Source organism: Symphalangus syndactylus, chromosome 24 (genome assembly GCF_028878055.3).
Source record: "Symphalangus syndactylus isolate Jambi chromosome 24, NHGRI_mSymSyn1-v2.1_pri, whole genome shotgun sequence".
Classification (NCBI taxonomy): Eukaryota; Metazoa; Chordata; class Mammalia; order Primates; family Hylobatidae; genus Symphalangus; species Symphalangus syndactylus.
This window is the reverse complement of record NC_072446.2, coordinates 36,965,894-36,991,500: the sequence shown is the minus strand read 5'-3', so window position 1 is coordinate 36,991,500 and position 25,607 is coordinate 36,965,894. Positions and strand designations below refer to the sequence as shown.

At 52.7% G+C, this 25,607-nt stretch overlaps 2 protein-coding genes across 12 annotated transcripts in view; one reads left to right on the top strand and one right to left on the bottom strand.

Moving 5' to 3' along the window:
- LOC129474845 (fer-1-like protein 4) overlaps positions 1-15,675 on the bottom strand; it is a 58,766-nt gene extending 43,091 nt beyond the window's left edge. For 6 of the 8 annotated variants that reach the window (XR_010119403.1, XM_063633598.1, XM_063633599.1 and 3 more), the window contains exons 1-12: positions 5,336-6,530; positions 5,140-5,239; positions 3,574-3,665; positions 3,348-3,389; positions 2,840-3,010; positions 2,294-2,354; positions 2,045-2,176; positions 1,724-1,786; positions 1,558-1,642; positions 1,149-1,308; positions 849-1,032; positions 575-761 (exon numbers count right to left, since the gene is read on the bottom strand). Coding sequence is in view for 7 of the 8 variants with exons in the window: in XM_063633598.1 (XP_063489668.1) it covers positions 575-761; positions 849-1,032; positions 1,149-1,308; positions 1,558-1,642; positions 1,724-1,786; positions 2,045-2,176; positions 2,294-2,354; positions 2,840-3,010; positions 3,348-3,389; positions 3,574-3,665; positions 5,140-5,239; positions 5,336-5,649 (1,591 nt within the window). In the remaining variant the exon portion in view is untranslated. Of the gene's footprint in view, positions 1-574; positions 762-848; positions 1,033-1,148; positions 1,309-1,557; positions 1,643-1,723; positions 1,787-2,044; positions 2,177-2,293; positions 2,355-2,839; positions 3,011-3,347; positions 3,390-3,573; positions 3,666-5,139; positions 5,240-5,335; positions 6,531-15,577 lie in introns of those variants that run through there. The other 2 variants (XM_063633600.1, XM_063633601.1) reach the window with 2 other exon arrangements.
- SPAG4 (sperm associated antigen 4) lies at positions 15,664-21,554 on the top strand. Of its 4 annotated transcripts, none has more exons than XM_055266665.2 (12): positions 15,664-16,136; positions 16,959-17,063; positions 17,347-17,413; positions 17,606-17,667; positions 17,918-17,961; positions 18,280-18,305; positions 18,442-18,550; positions 18,753-18,828; positions 19,009-19,124; positions 19,447-19,614; positions 21,190-21,279; positions 21,382-21,554. In XM_055266665.2, exons 1-12 carry the CDS (start codon positions 15,833-15,835, stop codon positions 21,529-21,531), a joined length of 1,317 nt encoding a protein of 438 aa, XP_055122640.1. In that variant the 5' UTR covers positions 15,664-15,832; the 3' UTR covers positions 21,532-21,554. The 4 variants fall into 4 exon arrangements, with proteins under 4 accessions (XP_055122640.1, XP_055122641.1, XP_063489850.1 ...); XM_055266666.2 differs by having other exon boundaries at positions 15,833-16,004; XM_055266667.2 differs by having other exon boundaries at positions 16,015-16,117.
- Positions 21,555-25,607: the final 4,053 nt, after the last annotated feature.

Below are 25,607 nucleotides of genomic sequence, written 5' to 3'. Positions count from 1 at the left end.
GTAAATCTCTGCACCTCACCCTGATCTCCTCCAAGTATTCGGGGCTGAGGGCAGGGGAGGGGGACTAGGCCGCTCTGAAAGGGAAGAAGTTGGTCAGCAGTTGCGGACGCGTCCCTGTGAAACACGACCTGGGGCGCCTCCAAAACAGCTCAGCGCCCCAAGGAGCTAGAAACCGCGGGAGCCCGGGCTCGGGGGACGCAGCCTGAGCTCTGGGGGCGGAGTCGGGATTGATTGGGGCGGGGTCGGGATTGGGGCGGAGCTACGGGCGATCCGCCAGGCCTAGGGGTCGGGGAAAGGAGTGGACCGGCAGTGTCAGCGCGTGCACAGCTGTAGAAGGGTGGGACTGGGCTGGTTACTGGACAGGCGGCTGTGGTCAGAATTTTGCCAACGGAGCCAAACCGATGGTGGGGTTCACAGTCTGGGGGCGGCTTGAAGCAGTTTGTTTTGCGGGCGGACCAGCCCTCCTAGGCGGAGCGGGGTCGCGGGGGTGGGGCTTGCGGTTGGGAATGGGCCCTACAGCGCCCTATGGACCGAGGCGAGTGAGGCCGGATTTGCCGCGGCCGGAAGCTCTCACCAGCGCGGCCCGGATGGGAGATCCGCCTCAGGTCCAGCACGTGCGTAGCGAGGGCCGCGTCGACCAGGGGCGCGTCGTCCCGCAGCTGCAGGCGGAGGCTGCGCGTCAGCGGCGGGAAGAGCTCCACGAAGCTCAGCTGCTCGTTCCACTCGGGCGCCGCCGCTTCGGCGCGCACCGACGTCTCACCCTGAAGGTGGCGTTAAAGACAGGAGGAGGGAGATCAGCGCGGAGTCGGGGCCGGAGCCTCGGCGCCGTGGGCCACGGAGGGACTTACCTCCTGCCCCAGGAAAGACACCCGCACATAGGGCTCCACCAGGACCCGCTGGTCGTGCAGGGCGCGGGCCAGGCTGCCCAGCAGCCCGGGGCGCAGCGCGGGAAGCCCCTCGGCGCGGTACAGACGCACGCGGAGCCGCGCCCACGGCCTCTCGGCGGGCACCCCGCGCGGCAGGAGCAGGTTCCTAGGGGAGGGGGCACCGACCCGGGGGGAGAAACTGGGATCTCGGCCCCTCCCCTTATCCGCGCCCCACGGCCACCCCCGGATCCATGTACCCCTCCCCACCTCACCCCGGCTCACTTGTCGATGTCCGAACAGTGCCCTGGGGCCGGGGGTAACATTGGAGGGGGCAGGTCCCCGCGCGCCCTCACGGACAAGGTGACCTTAACAAAACCCTTGGTCCCGGCGCGGGTGTCCCGGGGATCATGCAGCGGAGCCCATCTTTGGTAGAATTGGCCATCTAAGGGTGAAGGGGCGAGCCAGGGGTAAGGGGCGACCGGTGGGACGCACAGGGTGGCCGTGAGGCTGTCATCGGAGTGACGGACAATGGCCAGGGCTTCTCTGGCTCAGCAGGGAGGAGCGGAAGTGCCAAGAATTCAGAGATGGCCCTCTCCGAAGTGAGTGTATAGGGGTCCATGCGGAGTCACCGCAGGGTCAATCTCTGGGGCCCTTGTCCGTGCAGAGTCTCAATAAGGGGACGATTCCATACCTGGCTGGTCCAAGATGATGCCCAGGTCCATCCTGAAGGTGCCTATCCGGGTGGCCATAAAGGGGAGGGTCTGCGAGTGGAAAGCCTGGGGGGAAGGTGGTGTTAGTCCTGCAGCTTTCCCATCCCCCCTTCTCTGAAGGACATTGGTCACCCCTACCCCACTCACCGTGATCTCCAGCAGCAAGTCTTGGAGGCGAAGCCGTGTGTCATGAAATTCGAACAAGAAGTACTGAATTGAAGTGAGGATGAGAGGTTAGATGTGAAGGGCTCCCGCCAGCTTACCCAGGTCTCTTGCTCAGAAGACCCTCCTTCTCCCACCCCCAACCCTCTCACTGCAACCTTTTCCTGGATCAGCAACCCCCCAAACCCAATCCATAGGCCCAGCATCTGGCTCCATTTCCACCTAGGCCGCACCCCCTCCGGGAATAGTTCTCACATCAACCCCTCCCATTCTGTCAGGCTCGCCCTCTTCTGTGGTGGCACCCACCTCATTGTAGAAGGGGCAATTGGTCCCACGCTGTGTGGCGGTCACACGGCGCTGTCCCCCCACTTGCACGGCCACATAGGGGTTAATGTTGACTCCAACCAGTTTCTGGGCTTCCAGCACGGTGACTCCCACCTGAGAGGTACAGAAGGATGAGGAAAGGAAGCCAGACCTTCCTGGGTGGAGGGAAAGAACAATGGTGCCGGAAGAGGTAGTACTCCCAAGGGTTAGGCCTTGGAAAAAGAGCAGTACCTGGAAGTCTTGAGCTCTGGACACCTGGAAGGGATCCCCATGGGCCAGGGCCCTGGTGCGGCTGGAGAGAAGCTTAAGGTTAGCACTCACTTGGTCCCTCCCCTGCACACGCGCACGCGTGCACACACACACACACACACACACACTTGCTTGGTGCTGGGAATGATGTTTTCTCTCCCTGTGAATTTTTGGATTCCAAGTCCTTCAGATCATGTCTTGCTGCCTCTATCTCAACCCTACACCCAAAATTTGACTCATTCCTGGAGCCGGAAACCATTCATTCATGCAACAGAGGTTTACTGAGTACCTACTATGTGCTAACACTGTCCCAAGCACTGGGACGCTGTAGTGAAGAGACAAATCTTGCCCCCATCAAGCTCTCATCCCCTGCATGTGTGTGAGCCACTGTAACTATGTGTGTGAACATGGCAGTGTCTATGCCTAGGAGCAAGTGACCAGAGAATCCACCTTTCCCACACACCATGGGACGGTGTGTTTGTGAGGGCAGATGGGTGTGGGAGCAGGTGTGCCATGGGTACAAGTTACCTCTTGAGGGGGCTGAACATAACACCAGAAAGTTCCACGTCAGGCTCATCATCCAGGTCCTGCTCCAGCTCAAGCTCCAGCTCATTCTCCTCATCGTCCTGCTGGCCTAGGCTTCGAGCTAGCCTGCGGCCTAGAGCCACTGCCCGCCGCTCCAGCTGGGCCTCCCCAGGCCTGATAGGAAAGGCCCTCAAGGGACATGCCTGGAACCCATCACCCATCTCCGGGCAATCCCTTGACTTCCTGGAGCCTTGGACTGACCCCTGACCCTTGAACTGATCCCACTGATCCTAGGACCAATTATTGACCTTGTGGCTGACTTCACTGTTCGCAGGACAGACTCTTAACCCTGGGACCTTTCTAATTCCAGGACTGACCTCTGATTCTAGGACTGACCTCTGATCCTGGAACTGATTCAGTTCTGACCCAAGACCCTGGGGCTGCCCCCATATCACTGGCTCCTAACTCCAAGACTGACCTCGGTGACTCCAGGTCATCCCCACATACTTACTCCAGTTCCTGGAAGCCCACATTGGGGATGATTAACTCCAAGCTGGGGGGAAATAAATGAAAGGACTAAGAGGAACATTCCTGGCTACAGAGCGGCACCTGCTCAGCACACGTCCAAGGGTCACTGAATCGGCAGATCCAGAGTGGAACTGGGCACTACTTCTCCCTTTCCAGGGTCTGCCTGGGCTGGGACCACCAGGTCTTGCTTCAGTTGCTGGGGGGATTACCTGTCCTGGATGGGTGCCCCAAAGTCCTCCTCTGACCAGGCTCCCGTAGCGCCCTCTGGGGGCTGGTACTTCAGGTCAAGCTCCACCTGGATCTAAAACCAGATACAGTATCCCCTAGGGCCCCCCCTCTAACTGCCCTGGGTCTAAGAGAGGCCCAAGGACAATGCCAATGCCTTTTGCTCCAGGCGGCAGAGATCTTTCTGGCCAGCATCCATGGTGCCTTGTGGTTCCTCTCTGATCATTAATAATGTAGACTACTCATAACCTATTAAGAAATAAGTAACTAGGCAAGTTTCCTCGTTATTTATTTTCTTTCTTCTTTTTTTTTTTTTTTTTTTCATTTTTAGTATTGATGAGGTCTTATTATGTATGTTGCCCAGGCTGGTCTTGAGCTCAGATGATCCTTCTGCTTTAGCTTCCCAAAGTGCTGGGATTACAGGCATGAGCCACTGTGCCCAGCCACAAGTTACCTCCTGAGGCCCAACAGGATTCCAGAATTCTCTCATTTTTTGTTGGAAATCCCTTACGGTGGCCTTCAGTACTCTGCCTGGTCTGGCCCCACCAACCTTTCCAGCTCCATCTCACTCCAGGCACCCCAGCTGTGCTCCTTCAAGGTGCTGGGCTTTTGCATATGCCTTTTCCTCTGCCTGGAACATTCTCTCCTCCCAGTTAACATCTATTATCCTTCAAGTCTAAGTTCAGGCACTATTTCCTCAGGGAACCTTCTCTGGCCCCCAAGTAGGTCATACTCTCCTGTTGTACCCTCTCCCAGCCCCTACCAGCTTTCTTCTAACACCTGCCAGTTCCAGTTTCACATTTACTTGTGTGAATATTTGTTTAATGTTTGCCTCCCTTCCAAGGGTGTGAATCCTTATCTGGTTTTGCTCACCACAGAATCCTCATTGCTCAGCTCAGCATTTGGCTTATCATAAGAGCTCAAAATTTCCACATTATATAAATGAGAAAACAGCTTCCAGGCCAGGCGCAGTGGCTCATGCCTGTAATCCCAGCACTTTGGGGGGCCAAGGAGGGTGGATCACAAGGTCAGGAGTTCGAGACCAACCTGGCCAAGATGGTGAAACCCAGTCTCTCCTGAAAATAAAAAAAATTAGCCGGGCGTGGTGGTGGGCGCCTGTAGTCCCAGTTACTTGGGAGGCTGAGGCAGGAGAATCGCTTAAACCTGGGAGGTGGAGGTTGCAGTGAGCCAAGATTGCGGCACTGCATTCCAGCCTGGGTGACAGAGCGAGATTCCATCTCAAAACAAAACAAAAAAAAGAAAACAGCTTCCAAATGCTAAAGAACTTGTACAAGTTCCCAGACAGGAAATGGCAGGTCTGAGATTTGAAGTTAGGTCCATGTCTACTAGGCTATGAGCCCTTCCATGAAACACCAGGAGAATCCAGCCAGGTTCATCTTTGTCTCCCAAAAGAATTGATTGCTGAAAGGAATCCTGGCTAGAGGCCTTGTTACCACTCCTCTCTGGATCTTAGGTTTTCCCCTGTGAGAAATGGAACCCTTCATCTAGAGGTACTTGAGGGTGGCAGCCTGGGGGCCGGAGGGGCTCACCGGGGACACTCGAAGATTCTCATCCACTAGGGCTTCCCGTAGCACCAAATGCCCAGCATTCTGTAGCTGCTGCAGGGAGATTACCAGGGTCCCTAGAGGCCTAGGGGAGTGGCATAGAGCAAAACAGTGACCCAGGGGAATGGCTCTAAGTCACCCCCAGCCCGACCTGCATCCCTGTCTCCCCAGGCCTACTCACCTAGGGCTGAATACACGGCTGCAGTTGACCACCTGCACAGACAGACACTCTCCAGCCAGTGGAGCCCCATAGTGGGGCCATCGGAACAGCTGGGGACAGGAGGAAGCTTGTGACACCCATGCTGTGCTGATCCTAAACTCTAATCCAAAGCCTATTCTTGGCTGGGTGCGGTGGCTCACGCCTGTAATCCCAGCACCTTGGGAGGCCAAGGCAGGCAGATCACTTGAGATCACGAGTTCAAGACCAGCCTGACCAACATGGTAAAACCCATTCTCTACTAAAAATACAAAAATTAGCCAGGCATGGTGGTACATGTATGTAATCCCAGCTACTCAGGAGGCTGAGGCAGGAGACTAGCTTGAACTTGGGAGGTGAAGGTTCCAGTGAGCTGAGATTGTGCCATTGTACTCCAGCCTGAGTGACAGAGGCCCTGTCTAAACAAACAAACAAACAAACAAAAAAAAAAACTATTCCTAACCCTCAGACAGGAGCCAATCCTCCAGACTTAGAGCTAACTTTAGGTCTAACGTCCCCAAACCTGGAAGGGATCCCTGCACATGGGTTTGAATCTGAGTGAGGGCTGATCTGGGGCTAACTAGTGATCAAGAATGAATTCCCCCAGTCTTGCAACTAATTTGTTCCAATCTGGGTCTGATCTCTCAGGCCTCAAACTGACCCCACCTCCCAAGACTATACTTCCCCAAAGCCAGGAATGAGCCCCTGAACCCCAGGTTGGACTTGGATGGGAGACAGATCAGGAACCAACTGTACTGACCTCACCGATATCTGCTTCTTGACCACAGTGAATTTTTCTTGTTTTCTGGGTAAAGCCTGCTCAGAACTGAAACTAGTCATATATCAGCCCCTCCCCACACACACAAAAAAATAATTTGCTTCCCCCACCCTTGGCCCAGTTTCAAGTCCCTCCTGGATTCACCCTTAAAGAAAGGTAGGCAATGGGAAGGAGAGGCAGAGGGTTGGAGATACCAGGGTGGGTGGAGAAAAGAGATGGGCTGTAGAGATGGGAAGGCATTGGGTCAAGGGCCCAGGGAATGGAGGATCCAGAGCCCCCAGTTTCAAATGTCCTTAGGGCACCCCTGCAAGCCTCACCTCGAAAGGTGAGCTTCACTTGTCGGTCGTGGGTGCCGGTCAGCCCTGTTAGTCGTTGCACGCGTACCGTCAGAGCCATGGTCCCAGTGGCACTGGCACTTCCTCTGCCCATCTGCCCTTCTGCCCACCAGCCCGCCCACCTGAATCGCCTCTGACTCACTGGACTCACCCAGCAGGTTTAGCAATCCCTGCCCTTTAGTCAAACACACAGGGAGCAGGCCTGAGGGTCATGGGTGGGGAGGGAAGAAAGAACCAAGAGATAGGGGTAAGGTCCTGGAGGTCAATTCAGCCCTCCCTGCCTCCATCAGCTGCAAGCTGGCAGGACTGCCTCAGCCTCCATCCTGCATCCTCAGGGAGTGAGAGCTGTGATAGGGTGGGAGGGAGGCAAGGGGAGTGAACAGGACCCCAGCCTGCTCCCCGCCAGCCGATGAGGCCTCAAGGACATGGACCTCATGCCTTTTCGTTTCTTTTTTCTTTCTTTGTTTTCTTTTTTTTTTTTTTTTTTTTTTTTTGAGATGGGGTCTTGCTCTGTCATCCAGGCTGGAGTGCAATGGCGCGATCTCAGCTCACTGCAACCTCTGCCTCCTGGGTGCAAGCAATTCTTCTGTCTCAGCCTCCCGGGTAGCTGGAATTTCAGGTGTCCATCACCACAGCCAGCTAATTTTTTGTATTTTTAGTACAGACAGGGTTTTGCCATGTTGGCCAGGCTGGTCTCGAACTCCTGATCTCAGGTGATCTGCCCACCTCAGCCCCCACAAAGTGCTGGGATTATGGGCATGAGCCACCGTGCCCGGCCTCTCCTCTTTTCTATCTCTCTCTCTCTCTTTTTTTTTTTTTTACTTTCTTTCTTCCTTTTTACTTTCTTTTTTTTATTTTTTCCTGAGATGAAGTCTCGCTCTGTCACCCAGGCTGGAGTGCGGTGATGTGATCTTGGTTCACTGCAACCTCTGCCTCCTGGATTCAAGCAATAGTCCTGCCTCAGCCTCCCACATAGCTGAGATTACAGGAGCCCGCCACCATGCCTGGCTAATATTTTTTTTTTTTAGACGGAGTCTCCCTCTGTCACCCAGGCAAGAGTGCAATGGTGTGATCTTGGCTCACGGCCACCTCTGCATCCCGGGTTCAAGCAATTCTCCTGCCTCAGCCTCCCAAGTAGCTGGGATTACAGGCATATGCCACCATGCCTGGCTAATTTTTGTATTTTTTTAGTAGAGATGGGGTTTCACCCTATTGGCCAGGCTAGTCTCAAACTCCTGACCTTGTGATCCACCTGCCTAGGCCTCCCAAAGTACTGGGATTACAGGCATGAGTCGCTGCGCCCTGGCTAATTTTTGTATTTTTAAGTAGAGACGGGGTGTCACCATGTTGGCCAGGCTGGTCTCGAATTCCTGACCTTCAGTGATCTGCCCATCTCAGCCTCCCAAAGTGCTGGGATTACAGGAGTGAGCCACCATGCCCAGCCCCTTCTTTTCTTTTTCCCTTTTTTAAGGCAAGATCTCACTCAGTTACCCAGGCTGAAGTGCAGTGGTGCAATCAAGGCTCACTGCAGCCTTAATCTCCCAGGCTCAGCCTCCTAGGTAGCTGGAACTACAGGCATGTGCCAGTGGGCCTGGCTAATTTCTGTATTTTTTGTAGTGATGGGGTTTTGCCATGTTGCTCAAACTGGTCTCAAATTCCTGGCCTCAAGTGATCCTCCCACCTCGGACTCTAAGTGCTGGGATTACAGATGTGAGCCACCACACCTGGCCTCATGTTTTTTCTTGTTCATCTTCCTGTTCTCAGTGCCCAGATCAGGGTTTGGCACATGGTAGACCCTTAAAACACTGAACAAATGGATGAACTAATAAATGAATCCCTTAGCCCTCAGAAGTAGTGCTGTAGGCATTCAACACATTTATTGAATTAAAAAGTGATTAAATGTGTGTTCCTAGCTTGCAACATAGTAAGCATTCAGCTGGAAGCCAGGTGTCCTTAACTTGGGGTCCTAAGATCCTAGTGGGACCATAGAAAGGCTCCATGGAGGCTGCAAATCTTTGAAATTTTCTGCAAAATGTTGGGCATGTGTACACTTTTATGGACAAAGAGCTCATCGCTTAGGTTAATAACCCTAAAACAGATGTACAATACTTTTGCTGAGTGAAGTCATGAATGTATCTTGAAATCTGAACCCATAATATGTGAAAGTATGTATTTATTGGAGTTCACAGCCAGGCCTTTTAATTATATATATATATATAATTTTTTTTTTCAGAAGGGGTCTTGCTCTGTCACCCAGGCTGGAGTGCAGTGGCACAGTTACAGCTCACTACAGCCTCAACTTCCCAGGCTTAAGTGATATTCCTGACTCAGCCTCCCTAGTAGCTGGGTCTACAGGCTCATGCAATCATACCAGCTAGTTTTTTTAAGAGGTGGGGTCTCACTGTGTTGCCCAGGCTGGTCTCCTGGGCTCTAGCAATCCTCCTTCCTTGGCCTCCCAAAGTGCTGGGATTACAGGCATGATCTACCATGTTCTGCACCTTCTATTTGCAGGACTTGTGCTATGGCACCCTGCAGGGTGTGCAGCCAGAGAGAGGAGAATCACATGTGTCTGTCTGCCAGTAACTTCATGACTCCAATAACTAACACAGCCTAGAAAGACTGGAATTACCCTGAGAGCAGAAAGGGTCAGGGCCCAGGAGCTCAGAGGAGGGAGACCAGAGGCGCTTCCCCAAAAAAGGAATGTTTAAAATGAGTTTAGGCTCCTGGAAGGCGGAGCTTGCAGTGAGCAGAGATTGCACCACTGCACTCCAACCTGAGCGACAGAGCGAGACACTGTCTCAAAAACAACAACAAAAAAAAAAAAAAAAAAATGGGTTTAGGCTCAGCACAGTGGCTCACGCCTGTTGGGAGCCCAAGACAGGAGGATTGCTTGAGCCCAGGAGGTCGAGGCTGCAGTAAACTGTAATCATGCCACTCCACTCCAGTCTAGGCTATTAATAGAGCAAAACACTGTCTCAAAAAAAAAAACAATTTTTTTTTTTTTTTTTTTTAAAGAAAAGAAAGCAAGCCGGGCGCGGTGGCTCACGCTTGTAATCCCAGCACTTTGGGAGGCCGAGGCGGGCGGATCACGAGGTCAGGAGATCGAGACCACGGTGAAACCCCGTCTCTACTAAAAATACAAAAAAAATTAGCCGGGCGTGGTGGCGGGCGCCTGTAGTCCCAGCTACTCGGAGAGGCTGAGGCAGGAGAATGGCGTGAACCCAGGAGGAGGAGCTTGCAGTGAGCCGAGATTGCGCCACTGCACTCCAGCCTGGGCAACAGAGCGAGACTCCGTCTCAAAAAAAAAAAAAAAAAAAAAGAAAAGAAAGCAGCCGGGTATGGTGGCTCACTGCTGTAATCCCAGCACTTTGGGAGGCCAAAGCAGGTGGATCACAAGGCCAAGAGTTCAAGACATCCTGGCCAACATGGTGAAACCCCATCTCTACTAAAAATACAAAAATTAGCCGGGCATGGTGGCGTGCACCTGTAATAGCTACTCAGGAGGCTAGGGCAGGAGAATCACTTGAACCGGTGAGGCAGAGGTTGCAGTGAGGCAAGATCGGGCCATTGCATTCCAGCCTGGGCCAACAGAGCGAGACTCCACCTCAAAAGAAAAGAAAATTGGCTTACAGAGGTAGTCCCCAACCTTTCTGGGCACCAGGGACCGGTTTTGTGGAAGACAATTTTTCCATGGACAGGGTGGGGCGGCAGGGGTGGCGGGCGGAGACATTGGTTTGGAGATGAAACTCTTCCACCTCAGATCATTAGGCATTAGATTCTCATAAGGAGCACACAACCTAGATCCCTCACATGCACAGTTACCAATAGGGCTCGCGCTCCTGTGAGAATCTAATGCTGCCGCTGATCTGACAGGAGGCGGAGCTCAGGTGGTGATGCTCCCTTACCCACTGCTCACCTCCTGCTGTGCATCCTGGTTCCTAACAGGCCATGGACTGGTACCAGTCCGTGGCCTGGGGGTTGGGGACCCCTGGCTCAAAGGACAGGAGCTAAGAGCAAAGATAGAAACCCAGGCAGTGGGAAGAAATGCTGAACGTGTTCTGGGCCATGTAATGTGTACAGTTTGGCTTGAACACAAGGAATGTACTGGGCGGCGGCAGCAGCAGCAGCAGATAAGATTAGACAGAGGAGCTGGGTCTTGCTGTGTGACCTTGAGCCAGTCATGGTCCCTTCCTGTGCTTCAGCTTTTCCGTCTCAGTACTGGGTTGGAAATCCCTGTTCTGCCTATTTCTCCATTGTTGTTGTTTTGAGATGGAGTCTCACTCTGTCACCCAGGCTGGAGAGCAGTGGTGTGATCTTGGCTCACTGCAACCTCCACTGCCCAGGTTCAAGCGATTCTCCTGCCTCAGCCTCCCAAGTAGCTGGGATTAACAGATGTGCACCACCATACCTGGCTAATGTTTTTATTTTTAGTAGAGATCGGGTTTCACCATGTTGGTCAGGCTGGTCTTGAACTCCTGACCTCAGCTGATCCGCCCTTCTAGGCCTCCCAAAGTGCTGGGATTACAGAAGTGAGCCACTGCACCTGGCCAGTTGTTATGTATTCAAATGAGTTTGAGGGTCTAAAACACATCAGACAAGAGGGACAGGCTGTTCTGTTTTTTAAAAAGGCCCAGATTAGACCTGAAACCCTCAGATGCTGGGGGAAGGCTTCACCTCCCCACAGTCTTTTTTTTTTTTTTTTTTTTTTTTTTAAGACAGTGTCGGCCAGGCACAGTGGCTCACGCCTGTAATCCCAGCACTTTGGGAGGCCGAGGAAGGCAGATCAAGAGGTCAGGAGATTGAGACCATCCTGGCTAACACGGTGAAACCCCATCTCTAATGAAAATATAAAAAATTAGCCGGATGTAGTGGTGGGCAGCTGTAGTCCCAGCTACTCGGGAGGCTGAGGCAGGAGAATGGTGTGAACCTGGGAGGCGGAGCTTGCAGTGAGCCAACATCGCGCCACTGTACTCCAGCCTGAGTGACAGAGCAAGACTCCGTCTCAAAAAAAAAAACAGACAGTGTCTCACTCTGTTGCCCAGGCTGGAGTACAGTGGTGTGATCTCAGCTCACTGCAACTCCGCTTCCCAGATTCAACCAATTCCCTAACTCACCCTCCCCAGTAGTTGGGATTACAGGCATGCACCGCCACGCCTGGCTAATTTTTGTATTTTTAGTACAGAGACGGGGTTTCACCATGTTGGTCAGGCTGGTCTTGAACTCCTGACCTTGTGAGCCCACCTCAGCCTCCCAAAGTGCTGGGATTACAGGCGTGAGCCACTGTGCCCGGCTCACCTCTATTAAAAGGACCCAGAGGAGTTAACGGACAGAAAACATGGCAGAGGCAGAGATGGGGTGGTATGGACCAGAATTTGTAGTTTTGCAGTGCCTTCGCCTTCCTCTCCCTTCTTCCGTGTGGGCCCTGTGGCACATAATGAAGCAAGGTATTGATGTCATCCCTCTGGAGCCTGGCATGGGCATCTCCCCTCTGGGCTAGAACATAGCTTAACAGATTGTCCGTGTGCCTCAACCCCTCAAAAACTGCTATTTCCAGTTCCTAACATTCTTGTTTTGTTTTGAGACGAAGTCTTGCTCTGTCACCCAGGCTGGAGTGCAGTGGTGCGGTCACAGTGAGCTGGGACCTCCCCCTCTTGGGTTCAAGTGATTCTTCTGCCTCAGCCTCCCAAGTAGCTGGAAGTACAGGCACACGCCACCACACCAAGCTAATTTTTGTATTTTTAGTAGACACGGAGTTTCACCATATTGTCCAGGTTGGTCTTGAACTCTTGACCTCAAGTGATCCACTGCCTGGGTCTCACAAAGTGCTGGGAGTACAGGTGTGAGCCATCATGCCCGGCCCCAGTTCATAACATTCTAAGGAAGGTGTGAGATGGCAGTAAGAGGACTGCACTCAAGGGCAGGATTTGGGAATTCTAATGTGATGCAGTGTTATTCCCCTACCTGGACCTGCCTGCCTAGCTGTGCAACTTGTGCATGATGCACTGCATTGTCTTTCAAAATGTGGTTGTTGTTTTTCTCTTTTTTTTTTTTTTTTTTTTGAGACAGAGTTTCACTCTGTGGCTCAGGCTGGAGTGCAGTGGCACAATCTTGGCTCACTGCAACCTCTGCCTTCTGGGATCAAGTGATTCTCCCACCTCAGCCTTCCAAGTAGCTGGGACTACAGGCACGGGCCACCAAGCCCGGCTAATTTTTGTATTTTTAGTAGAGACGGGGTTTGACTATGTTGGCCAGGCTGGTCTCAAACTCCTCACATCAGGTGATTCGCCCGCCTCAACCTCTCAAAGTGCTGGGATTATAGGCATGAGCCACCAAGCCTGGCCCCAAAATGTGGTCTTCAATCAGGATCACAAATGTGGCTCATGCCTGTAATCCTAGCACTTCTTTGGGAGGCCGAGGCGGGCAGATCATGAGGTCGGGAGATCGAGACCATCCTGGCTAACACGGTGAAACTCCGTTTCTACTAAAAGTACAAAAAATGAGCCGGGCATGGTGGCGGGTGCCTGTAGTCCCAGCTACTCGGGAGGCTGAGGCAGGAGAATGGCCTGAACCCAGGAGGCAGAGCTTGCAGTGAGCTGAGATTGCGCCACTCCAAGCCTGGGCTACAGAGAAAGACTCCATCTCAAAAAAAAAAAAAAAAAATGCATGCTTTAGCTGGGCACAGTGGCTCATACCTGTAATCCCAGCACTTTAGGAGGCCGAGGTGGGCGGATCACCTGAGGTCAGGAGTTCGAGACCACCCTAGCCAACATAGTGCAACCCCGTCTCTACTAAAAATACCAAAAAAAAAAAAAAAAAAAGTTAGCCAGGCATGGTGGCACATGCCTGTAATCCCAGCTATTTTGGAGGCTGAGGCGGGATAATTGCTTGAACCCAGGAGGCAGAGGTTGCAGTGAGCCAAGATCGTACCATTGTATTCCAGCCTAGCCACAGATCAAGACTGTGTCTAAAAAATAAAAACAAAAGCACATTCCTGGGCCAACTCAAATTCTGCAGTATCTGCAGTAGAATCACAAGGTGTGCCTGGGAAGCTGAATTTCTATAAGCTGCACTGATATTCTGTTACATAGCAAGAGTTTGGGGACCTCTAGTCTTCTGGCTGTGACCATCTGATTCCTCATTCTTTCCTCCATGGCTCAGGTGTGCAGCCTGAGTGTGGGTATGATGATTGGTGGGTGCAGAATTCTCAACCCACAGACCCCTGGGAAACATGGGTCTGGGGGAGGGACCTACAGATCCTGAATGAGCTCTCTGACCTGATGTCCAGGATGAGAGGAGGGGGCTGAAGGGCTTGCAGAGCAAAGGGGACTAAGTATTTAGAAGTGGCCTGAGTGATGCCCTGCTCCTTCTTAACATTCATTATTTGCAAATATTTGAGCACCTTCTACATGCTAGGCTTATCTAGGTGCTGGAGGATACAGTAGTGAATGAAAATCTGTGCCCTGATTAAGTTTATGTTCTAGTGGGCATGGCAGGCAATAAGGAAATAAATAAACGGGCCGGGCATGGTGGCTCACATCTGTAATCTCAGCACTTTCGGAGGCAGAAGTGAGTGTATCACTTAAGGTCAGGAGTTGAAGACCAGCCTAGGCAACATAGTGAGACCCCATCTCTACAAAAAATACAAAAATTGGCCGGGCGCGGTGGCTCACACTTGTAATCCCAGCACTTGGGGAGGCCGAGGCAGGCGGATCACGAGGTCAGGAGATCGAGACCATGGTGAAACCCTGTCTCTACTAAAAATACAAAAAAATTAGCCAGGCGTGGTGGCGGGCGCCTGTAGTCCCAGCTACTCGGAGAGGCAAGAGAATGGCGTGAACCCAGGAGGCGGAGCTTGCAGTGAGCCGAGATCGCGCCACTGCACTCCAGCCTGGGTGACAGAGCGAGACTCCATCTCAAAAAAAAAAAAAAAAAAAAAGAAAATACAAAAATTAGCTGGGTGTGGTGGTGCAAGCCTGTAGTCCCAGCTACTCAGGAGGCTGAGGCAGAAGGATTGCTTGAGGCCGGGAGATGGAGGTTGCAGCGAGCTGAGATTGTGCCACTGCACTCCAGCCTGGGCAACAGAGCGAGACCCCATCTCAAAAAAAGAGAGAAATGAAATATATAGCATGTTAGTGACACGTGCTGAGGAGAAAAAACAGGGAAGGGGGATAGAAACTGGTATTTGCTAAGTGCAATTTTAGATGGGGTTTTCTAGGAAGTGCTGTGACATCATCGCTTGCTTTAAAAGAGGCCAGGCACAGTGGCTGACTCCTGTAATCCCAGCACTTTGGGAGCCCCAGGCAGGCGGATAACCTGAGGTCAGGAGTTCAAGACCAGCCTGGCCAACATGGTAAAACGCCGTCTCTACAAAAATACAAAAATTAGCCAGGCATGATGGTGGGTGTCTGTAATCCCAGCTACTCAGGAGGCTGAGGCAGGAGAATCGCTTGAACCCGGGAGACGGAGGTTGCACTGAGCCGAGATTGCACTACTGCCCTCCAGCCTGGGCGACAGAGCAGGACTCTGTCTCAAAAAAAAAAAAAAAAAAAATGCTGGGCGCAGTGGCTCATGCCTGTAATCCCAGCACTTTAGGAGGCCGAGGCAGGTGGATCGCCTGAGATCAGGAGTTCAATACCAGCCTGACTAACATGGAGAAACCCCGTCTCTACTAAAAGTACAAAATTAGCCAGACGTGGTGGTGCATGCCTGTAATCCTAGCTACTCAGGAGGCTGAGGCAGGAGAATCGCTTGAACCCGGGAGGCGGAGGTTGCAGTGGACCAAGATCGCGCCATTGCACTCCAGCCTGGGCAACAGAGTGAGACTCCATCTCAAAAAAAAAAAGAAAGAAAGAAAAAAACTGTTACAGACTGAGTGCCATTTTAGATGGGGTTTTCTGGGAAGTGCTGTAACATCATCGCTTGCTTTAAAAGAGGCCGGGCGCGGTGGCTGACGCCTGTACTCCCAGCGCTTTGAGAGGCCGAGGCAGGAGGATCACTTGAGCCCAGGAGTTCGAAGTTACAATGAGCTATGATCAGGCCACTGCACTCCAGCCTGGGCAATGAGAAAGACCCTGTCTCTTAAACAACAACAACAAAGTCAGAAGGAAAGGCTACCATGGCTACAGCTCCCGGTGACGTCACGGCCAGCTCCGTGACGCGCGGCCAGGGCAGCCCGCGGAGACCGAGGCTCCTCTGTGACGTCAGCAGCCGGCCGGGACACAGCGGGAGGGCAGGTGCGGCCGCGGGGCCTGCCGGCTTCACGCAGGGTCCGTGGGGTCCCCGCGGCGCGCAGCGGCTGAAGGAGGCCCCAGGGCCTTGGCGACCGCGGCGGCGGCTTTAGCGTCAGTGACTAGGCAGCACGGCGTCAGGATGCGGCGAAGCTCCCGCCCGGGATCGGCCGCGTCCTCGCGCAAGCACACGCCCAACTTTTTCAGCGAGAACAGCTCAATGAGCATCACCTCGGAGGACAGCAAAGGGCTCCGGTCAGCGGGGCCGGGGCCTGGGGAGCCCGAGGGCAGAAGAGCCCGGGGCCCGAGCTGCGGTGAGCCCGCCTTGAGCGCGGGAGTGCCCGGAGGAACCACATGGGCAGGAAGCTCTCAGCAGAAGCCAGCGCCTCGGAGCCACAACTGGCAGACAGCCTGTGGCGCGGCAACCGTGAGGGGCGGGGCCTCGGGTGCGGGCGGAGTCTACCCCGGGTGAGCCGGTGGAGGGGGCGGGGCCTAAAGGGCGGTGCTGGGCGGGGACGGGGCTAAGATGATATCTGGGCACCTCCTACAAGGTGGGTCCTGTAGGGTAAAGGGATGGTGCTAAATGAGATCCCTTAAGGGGCGGAGCCTCGGTGTCCTGGACGGTTATGGGAAGGGGCGGGGAAAATCTTGTGGTTGGGTGTCACTGAGGAGGCGTGGCCTCAATGTTAGCGTGAGTAGCTCCCAGGACAATTGGGTTCCACCAAGATCTAAGGCTGGGGGCGGGTCATCCGTTTGGGGGTGGGACCAACTCTTTTTTTTTTTGCAACGGAGTTTCGCTCTTGTTGCCCATGCCATGCAATGGCATGATCTCGGCTCACCGCAACCTCCGCCTCCCGGGTTCAAACGATTCTCCCGCCTCAGCCTCCCGAGTAGCTGGGATTACAGGAGTGCGCCACCATGCCCGGCCAATTTTTGTGTTTTTAGTAGAGACGGGGTTTCTCCATGTTAATCAGGCTGGCCTCGAACTCCCAATCTGAGGTGATCCGCCCGCCTCGGCCTCCCAAATCGCTGAGATTACAGGCGTGAACCACCGCGTCCGGCCGGGAGACTAACTCTTGACGGAGCCTCCCTGAGGGGCGGGGCTTCAGAGGGCGGAGCGGGAGCTGGGATAGGGCGCCGTGGGACCAAAGCCTGTGAGAGGCTTCCCAGCTTTCTGGCTTCTGGACTGAGCAATCTGCGGCCGGGTCTCGAGAGGAAAATAGGTCTGTGGTCCGCAAGGCCCCAATGGAGCCCTTGGGTTCCCGCAGAACCGACTGGGTCTCCAGTAGTCTCTGAGGAGCCGCTCGACCTTCTCCCGACCCTGGATCTGAGGCAGGAGATGCCTCCCCCGCGGGTGTTCAAGAGCTTTCTGAGTACGGGCCAGGCCAGCTGCGATCCCCTCTGACCCTCGGGTTCCCCTCTCCGAACTCCAGTTCTCTCTGAGCCCCCGGCCCCCGTTTGAGTATCGAGCCCCTCTCCGAGCCTCAACTCATTCTCCTAGCCCCCATCTAATTATCCTAGCCCACCCCTCTCTTCCTGAGCCCCAGGCCCACCCCCGGCCCCTCCCAAGCCCCTTCTGAACCCGGACACCACGCTGGCTGAGCCCCCGCCTCTCCCTGCCGTGGGCCCCTCTCTGACCCTCTGTCCTGGCCTCAGGCCTGCTCTTCCAGGGGCTGAGCGTGTTGTTATCCCTGGCAGGAGACGTGCTGGTCAGCATGTACAGGTCAGAGGGAGGGACGCTGGCGCCCCAGGGGCCGCTCTTTGGAGGGGGTGGGGAGCAGGGCCGGGACCTTGCTGGCGCTTGAGCCGATTCAGATCTGATTGAGTCATGTTGGCAGGAGCTGGGTCTAGGACACTGGGGTGGGGACTAGAGGGTTGAGCAGGTCGGGGCCTCAGCCTCCCTCCGGTTCCTCAGGGAGGTCTGTTCCATCCGCTTCCTGTTCACGGCTGTGTCGCTGCTGAGCCTCTTTCTGTCAGGTGAGGGGCAGTGAATTCCCTGGAGCCCCTGCCCTGGGTGCTTTGGAGGCAAACCCAGCACATTTTCTCCTACATCCTCGCTCCTGCAGCTCCTGGCATTCCCCTGCAGAACCCCCTAATTCCCCCTCAGACTCCCACGGTCCTCCCCAGGCTTAACCCCCTCAAGCCTCTTTCCACTGTCCCCCTTTGCTGGGGAAACCCATTCTCTTCCTTTTCCTTCTCCTGAGACCCCCTTCCTCTCTTTCCGCAGTATTCTGGCTGGGGCTTCTGTACCTGGTCTCTCCTTTGGAGAATGTGAGTTGGGGAGACTGTCCTGGGGTCGGGGGCTGGCAGGTTGTGAACCTGGAGATTGTGGGGGTCCCCTGGACTGTTGGTCTGCTGGGGTGGGGGTAGTGCCAGAGGCTACAATCCTTAAGAAGGGCTGGATATAAACAGATTTATGAGGGATTGTGCTTGAGGGTCTCTTGGGGTCTCTGATACTGGGAGGTCAAGGAGGAGTCGAGGAAAGGGGACACAGTCTTCAAAAAGGAAGCCCTGGCCGTTTCCAGGTTGAGGTAGGAGCAAGGACGACCGGAGCTGAGCGGCTCTGTGTTTTGTCCCTTCATCCAACAGGAACCTAAGGAGATGCTGACTCTAAGGTGAAAGAGGACACCTAGGGTGGGAAATTGGGGGGCTCAAACTTGCTTCTTTGAGAACCTGGAAGGCGTGGGGGCCTTTGGGAGGTGTCCAGGGGGACAGAGAGCCAACCCCACGGCGCCCACCTCCCACCTCTAGTGAGTACCACGAGCGCGTGCGCTCCCAGGGGCAGCAGCTGCAGCAGCTCCAGGCCGAGCTGGATAAACTCCACAAGGAGGTGTCCACTGTTCGGGCAGCCAACAGCGAGGTGAGCCCCGGCCCACCTTGGAAACCCCTGATGGATCCCTGCTCCCAGGGTCCTGAGACTTAAGCTCCGCCCAGAGCCCTGCGGGATTTCTCCCGGTGCCCACGAAGTCCATCCCAAAGCAACCAGCTCCCAGAGGTCCCGTCCACCTGTAAAAGCAGCCCGCAAGCCTCGCCCCTCCAGGCCTCGCCCTCCCTCCTTTCAGAGAGTGGCCAAGCTCGTGTTCCAGAGGCTGAATGAGGACTTTGTGCGGAAGCCCGACTATGCTTTGAGCTCTGTGGGTAAGACCCGGAGACACTGGAAGACATTGACGCAGACAGGAAAGAGGCCAAGACACTGACACAGACAGACCCATGCACCTGACGGGCCGAAGACAGAGCCTCGGACAGCGCCCCCCGCCCCCACGCCCCGACTCCAGGCAAGGCCTGGGAGCCTCTGAGGGTTACTTCTCACTGTTCCAGGAGCCTCCATCGACCTGCAGAAGACATCCCACGACTACGCAGACAGGAACACTGCCTACTTCTGGAATCGCTTCAGCTTCTGGAACTACGCACGGCCTCCCACGGTTATCCTGGAGGTGGGTCTGGAAACATCCCGGGATGGGAGCCGGGGCGGGACGCTGGGAAAGGCACCAAAACCCCGCCCTACAGGCGGAGCTTGGCTGAGCCGAGGGCGTGGCGCTAGGCGGGGCCTGGCTTGGCCTGGGTCGGGCTCTGGACGAGCCCGAGGATGGCGTTTAACCCAAGGAGAGACCTGGCAATGCTGGGGACTGGGTCCTGGGCGGGCTGGAGGAGGAGCTCCGGGCGGGCCGAGGGATGGGGTCGAGCTGAGGCCCGGGCTGGGGAGCGGCAGCAGTCGCTCTGTCCTACGGTTCTGATGGTCCCTCCGCCCGCCTGCAGCCCCACGTGTTCCCTGGGAATTGCTGGGCTTTTGAAGGCGACCAAGGCCAGGTGGTGATCCAACTGCCGGGCCAAGTGCAGCTGAGCGACATCACTCTGCAGCATCCACCGCCCAGCGTGGAGCACACCGGAGGAGCCAACAGCGCCCCCCGCGATTTCGCGGTCTTTGTGAGTGCGGACGAGGTCAGGAGGTGGGGGATTTTGCCTAGAGAGCCCCAAGCAGTCTTGAGAACTGGTGCCATTATCTGAGTCTTCGCTTGCTCATCTATAAAATGGAGATACTACTATTTGCCTCTCAGAGCTGCTGTAGGTTATAGTCATAACCATATCCAGATATTAGTTATTGCTTGCAAAGCACTCCGTGCCAAGCAGTTTACAGGCATTCTTATTTTGTTGGGTTTTTTTTTTTTTTTTTTTTGAGACGGAGTCTCGCTCTCTCACCCAGGCTGGAGTGCAGTGGCGCGATCTCGGCTCACTGCAAGCTCCGCCTCCCGGTTTCACGCCATTCTCCTGCCTCAGCCTCTCCGAGTAGCTGGGACTACAGGCACCCGCCACCACGCCCGGCTAATTTTTTGTATTTTTAGTAGAGACGGGGTTTCACCGTGGTCTCGATCTCCTGACCTCGTGATCCACCCGCCTTGGCCTCCCAAAGTGCTGGGATTACAAGCGTGAGCCACTGCGCCCGGCCTTTGTTGTTGTTTTTGAGACAGAGTCTCGCTCTTGTCACCCAGGCTGCTGGAGTGCAGTGGTGCGATCTCAGCTCACTGCAACCTCAGCCTCTGGGATTCAAGCGATTCTTGTGCCTCATCCTCCCGAGTAGCTGGAATTACAGGCATGCGTCACCATGCCTGGCTAATTTTTGTATTTTTAGTAGAGATGGGGTTTCACCATGTTGGCCTGGATGGTCTCAAACTCCCGACCTCAAGTGATCCGCCCTCCTTGGCCTTCTGAAATGCTAGGATTACAGGCATGAGCCACTGCGCCTGCTGTGCACCCACATAACAACCTATGATGTACTGTTATTATCTCCCCCTTTAAAGATGAAGAAAGTAATGCTCAGAGAGGGTACGTTATTTGTCCAAGGTAACACAACTAACAGTTGGCAGGATTAAATTTAAAACCTGGTTTCAGCCGGGCGCGGTGGCTCACGCCTGTAATCCCAGCACTTTGGGAGGCCGAGGCAGGCGGATCACGAGGTCAGGAGATCAAGACCTTCCTGGCTAACATGGTGAAACCTCGTCTCTACTAAAAATACAAAAAATTAGCCGGGTGTGGTGGTGGGTGCCTGTAGTCCCAGCTACTCGGGAGGCGGAGGCAGGAGAATGGCTTGAACCCGGGAGGCGGAGCTTGCAGTGAGCAGAGATCGCGCCACTGCACTCCAGCCTGGGCAACAGAGCAAGACTCCATCTCAAAATAAATAAATAAATAAATGAATAAATAAATAAATAAATAAATAAATAAACAAACCTGGTTTCTTCCCGGGAGGCAGAGCTTGCAGTGAGCCAAGATCTCACCACTGCACTCCAGCCTGGGTGACAGAGCGACACTCTGTCTCAAAATAAATAAATAAATAAAAACCTGGTTTCTTAGAGCCCACATTCTGAATTACAGTATACGACCATCAAAAAATACATGAGAACATGCATATAGCTATTTAATACATAGAAGATCCTCAGCAAAGTTTTCTTCTCCCCCCTCCACCTGTCCCCCTCATAGTTCCTCCTTTCACTCTTCACCCACCAGGGCCTCCAGGTTGATGATGAAACTGAAGTTTTTTTGGGGAAATTCACCTTCGATGTTGAGAAATCGGAGATTCAGACTTTCCACCTGCAGGTGTGTTTGTCTCTAGGGTAAAGGTGCCAAGGGAGTGGGGCAGTGAGGGATGAATGACCCAGGAGGAGGGCAGCCCTTGGCATGATCCATTTGTCTCCCCAGAATGACCCCCCAGCTGCCTTTCCCAAGGTGAAGATCCAGATTCTAAGCAACTGGGGCCACCCCCATTTCACGTGCTTGTATCGAGTCCGTGCCCATGGTGTGCGAACCTCAGAGGGGGCAGAGGGCAGTGCCACAGGGGGGCCCCATTAAACATGCTGATTGTTGGAGTAGAATTGAGTTCTGCTGAAGGATGCTGGATCAGTGATTTGGGGGGCTCTGTTGGGAGAGCTCTGGCTGCCGCTGCATCTAAGTATGGTGGGGGTGACTTCCCAATGCACCCTCTTTTCCTGGAGAAGTCTAGATCAAGATCATAATAGCGGCTCCTGTTTATGGAGTGCCTACCATGTACAAGAAACAGTGCTGTGGACATTACACACGTTACCCAACTTCATTCTCACAACCAGAGAGGGAAGCTGCTCAGGTCAGGAAACTTGTTCAATGTCACACAGCTAGTGAAAGGCAGCACCAGAGCAGTACCCAGGCCCACCTTCCTCCAGAGGCTGTCCTCTAACTACAGAGCTGCAGGCAGCCTGAACCTACCTTTGTGCTCAGTTCCCAGCCCCAGTGGGAAAGTCCCCAACTCCTGCTAGGTACAGGTGGAGGGGTAGCTACCCCCTTTCTGCAGATACACACTCAAAAGCTAAGGAGACTTAATAACCTCTAGGAAGCTTCTGAGTCACAGAGCTGATGCAGGCCTGGTAGCCCCTACATAGGTTGTCTTACTGAGACCTGAGTTCCCAACTCTGTGTGAGGCACAGCATAGATGATTTAGTGTTCACCAGTCCCTGCCCTCAAGGAGCCTGACAGGGGAAAGAAGAGGCTCCAGGAAACAAGACAGTGCATTTACAGATCCAAGAATTCTTCACTCTAAGGATCAAAAGTGGAATTGCAGGGAAAAAAGACGGAGGAGAAGGCAACAAAGGATTAATGAGTTCTACCTAGGGGTAGGAAAGGAGGACCAGCATGAGCAAAGCAACATGCACCATCTTGGAGGGCAATGTGCAATATCTATTAAAATTTTAAATATACCCTTTGATCTAGCACTTCCACTTTTAGGAACAATTTCTTCAGAAACATTCCTGTTAAGTGCACAAAGATACTACGTGTACAAAGATGTTCATTATAGCATTGTTTGAAAAAAACTGGGATTCAAATCTCCATGAATAAGAGACTGGTACACTCCTACAAAAAAATAAGATGTAGGCATTAACACCTTCCCAATGTGTTCATGCTTTAAAAGAATATACAGACTATTAATAGTGTTTATACCTTTAAGAAGTGAAATTTGGCCTGGTGTGGTGTCTCATGCCTGTAGTGTCAGCACTTTGGGAGGCTGAGGAGGGTGGATCATGAGGTCAGGAGATCAAGACCATCCTGGCCAACATGGTGAAACCCCATCTCTACTAAAGATACAAAAATTAGCTGGGTGTTGTGGCATGTGCCTGTAGTCCCAGCTACTTGGGAGACAGGCAGGAAATCACTTGAATTGGGAGGCAGAGGTTGCAGTGGGCCAAGATCATGCCACTGCACTCCAGCCTGGCGACAGAGTGAGACTCTGTCTCAAGTAAATAAATAAATATTATCTGGGGAATTTTTTTATAATTTGAAGATGAAAGAGACCCCACTGAGTGCTCTCGAGGCCTATTTTTATTTTTCATTTATCAAAGCCTAAGTTTAGAATTATGAACTAATGCAGCTTTGCTGGAGGGCAGTTTCACAACAGGAACCAAAAGCCTTACAACTGTTTGTACTCTTTACTCATAGAAATTCCATTCCTAAGAATGTATCCATAGCATACGTAGATGTATTCAAAGGTAATATTTATAAGGAAATTTAACACAGTGTTGTTTATAAAGAAAATTGGAAACTTAGTAACCAAGCAGATAAACTGTTATAAAAAATAAGCAGCCAATAGAAATGGTAATATAAGAGAATGTCTGAAGCCACTGAAAGTAATTAATGATACATAGGCTGGGCATGGTGGCTCACACCTGTAATCCCAGCACTTTGGGAGGCCGAGGTGGGCGGATCACCTGAGGTTGAGAGTTCGAGACCAGTCTGGCCAACACTGTGAAACCCCATCTCTACTAAAAAAATACAAAAAAATTAGCCGGGCATGGTGGCAGGCACCTGGAGTCCCAGCTACTCAGGAGGCTGAGGCAGGAGAATTGCTTGAACCTGGGAGGTGGAGCTTGCAGTGAGCCGAGATCGCGCCACTGCACTCCAGCCTGGGCAACAGAGCGAGACTCCGTCTCAAAAAAAAAAAAAAATTAGCCAGGTGTGCTGGCGGGTGCCTGTAATCCCAGCTACTAGGGAAGCTGAGGCAGGAGAATCGCTTGAACCTGGGAGGCAGAGGTTGCGGTGAGCTGAGATCGCACCACTGCACTCCAGCCTGGGCAACAGAGCAAGACTCTGTCTAAATAGTAATAATAATAAATGATATATGGATAACTTTTTAAAAAGCAAGTTAAAGTAGCATAAATAATATGTCCATATTAAAAGAATTCTATATGCCAAAGGATACTATAAATAAAAAGACAACCTGGGAAGAAATATTTTCAACATGTATGAGATGAAGGGGCTAATAACCTTAACAAAATAAAAGCTATAACACATACATGCAGACTATGAATAGGCTATTGAGAAGAACTATAATTTACAAATAACCATATAAGATACCTATCCTTCATTTTTAAATAAATTCAAGCTGGGCGTGGTGGCTCACGCCTGTAATTCCAGCACTTTGGGATGCCGAGGTGAGCAGATCACGAGGTCAGGAGTTCGAGACCAGCCTGACCAATATGGTGAAACCCGGTCTCTACTAAAAATACAAAAATCAGCCGGGCGTGCTGGCGCATGCCTGTGATCCCAGCTACTCAGGAGGCTGAGGCAGGAGAATCACTTGAACCTGGGAGGCGGAGGTTGCAGTGAGCTGAGATTGTGCCACTGCACTCCAGCCTGGGCAACAGAGTGAGACTCCGTCACAAAAAAAATAAATAAAATAAAAAATGAAGGCTGGGCACGGTGGCTCACGCTTGTAATCCCAGCACTTTGGGAGGCCGAGGCGGGCGGATCACGAGGTCAGGAGATCAAGACCACGGTGAAACCCCGTCTCTACTAAAAATACAAAAAATTAGCCGGGCGTGGTGGCGGGCGCCTGTAGTCCCGGCTACTCGGACAGGCTGAGGCAGGAGAATGGGGTGAACCTGGGAGGCGGAGCTTGCAGTGAGCCGAGATCGCGCCACTGCACTCCAGCCTGGGTGACAGAGTGAGACTCCGTCTCAAAAAAAAAAAAAAAAAATTCAAACTAAAAATGATTTTTTGCTTCTTTTTTTTACCTGTCAGATTAACAACAGGGGTAAGTTTGACCATAATTTTTGTTATGAAGGATAATTTGCAATTTCTATTAAAATTTTAAATATACCCTTTGATATAGCATTTCCACTTTTAGGAACAATTGTTTCTTCAGAAACATTCCAGTTAAGTGCACAGACATATATGTACAAGGATGTTCATTATAGCATTGAAAGAAACTAGGACTCAAATCTCCATAAATAAGAGATTAGCTAAATAAGCTACACTCCCACCAAGAAAAAAAAAAAAAAAAAAGATGGCCGGGTGCAGTGGCTTATCCCAGCACTTTGGGAGGCCAAGGTGGGCAGATCACCTGAGGTCTCGAGTTCAAGACCAGCCAACATGGTGAAACCCCATCTCTACTAAAAATACAAAAATTAGCCAGGCATGGTGGTGCACGCCTGTAGTCCGTTACTTGGGAGGCGGAAGCAGGAGAATCGCTTGAACCCAGAAGGCAGAAGTTGCAGATCGCGCCATTGCACTCCAGCCTGGGCAATACAGAGAGACTACGCCTCAAAAAAGAAAAAAGGAATGAAGCAATAGGTTCTGATAGGTAAGACACCAAAATGTATTAAATAAAAAGGTCCAAGTAGTATGTATAAATATCCCATTGATAAAAATCTGTTTTTCAGATCTAGGAAAAACAGGGGCCCTTACCTACTCCACTATTTGTACAATGTGTGTGTGTGTGTTGTTTTTTTTTTTTGAGAGGGAGTCTCGCTTTGTCGCCCAGGCAGGAGTGCAGTGGCACCATCTCGGCTCACTGAAAGCTCTGCCTCCCGGGTTCCCGCCATTCTCCTGCCTCAGCCTCCCAAGTAGCTGGGACCACAGGCGCCTGCCACCACGCCCGGCTAATTTTTTGTATTTTTTAG

Coding starts and splice junctions, on each gene's coding strand:
- SPAG4 (XM_055266665.2), top strand. CDS start 15,833: ATGCGGCGAAGCTCCCGCCCGGGATCGGCCGCGTCCTCGCGCAAGCAC. Junction 18,306..18,441: donor AAGGAGATGCTGACTCTAAG/GTGAAAGAGGAC, acceptor TCCCACCTCTAG/TGAGTACCACGAGCGCGTGC. Junction 18,829..19,008: donor CTATGCTTTGAGCTCTGTGG/GTAAGACCCGGA, acceptor TCACTGTTCCAG/GAGCCTCCATCGACCTGCAG.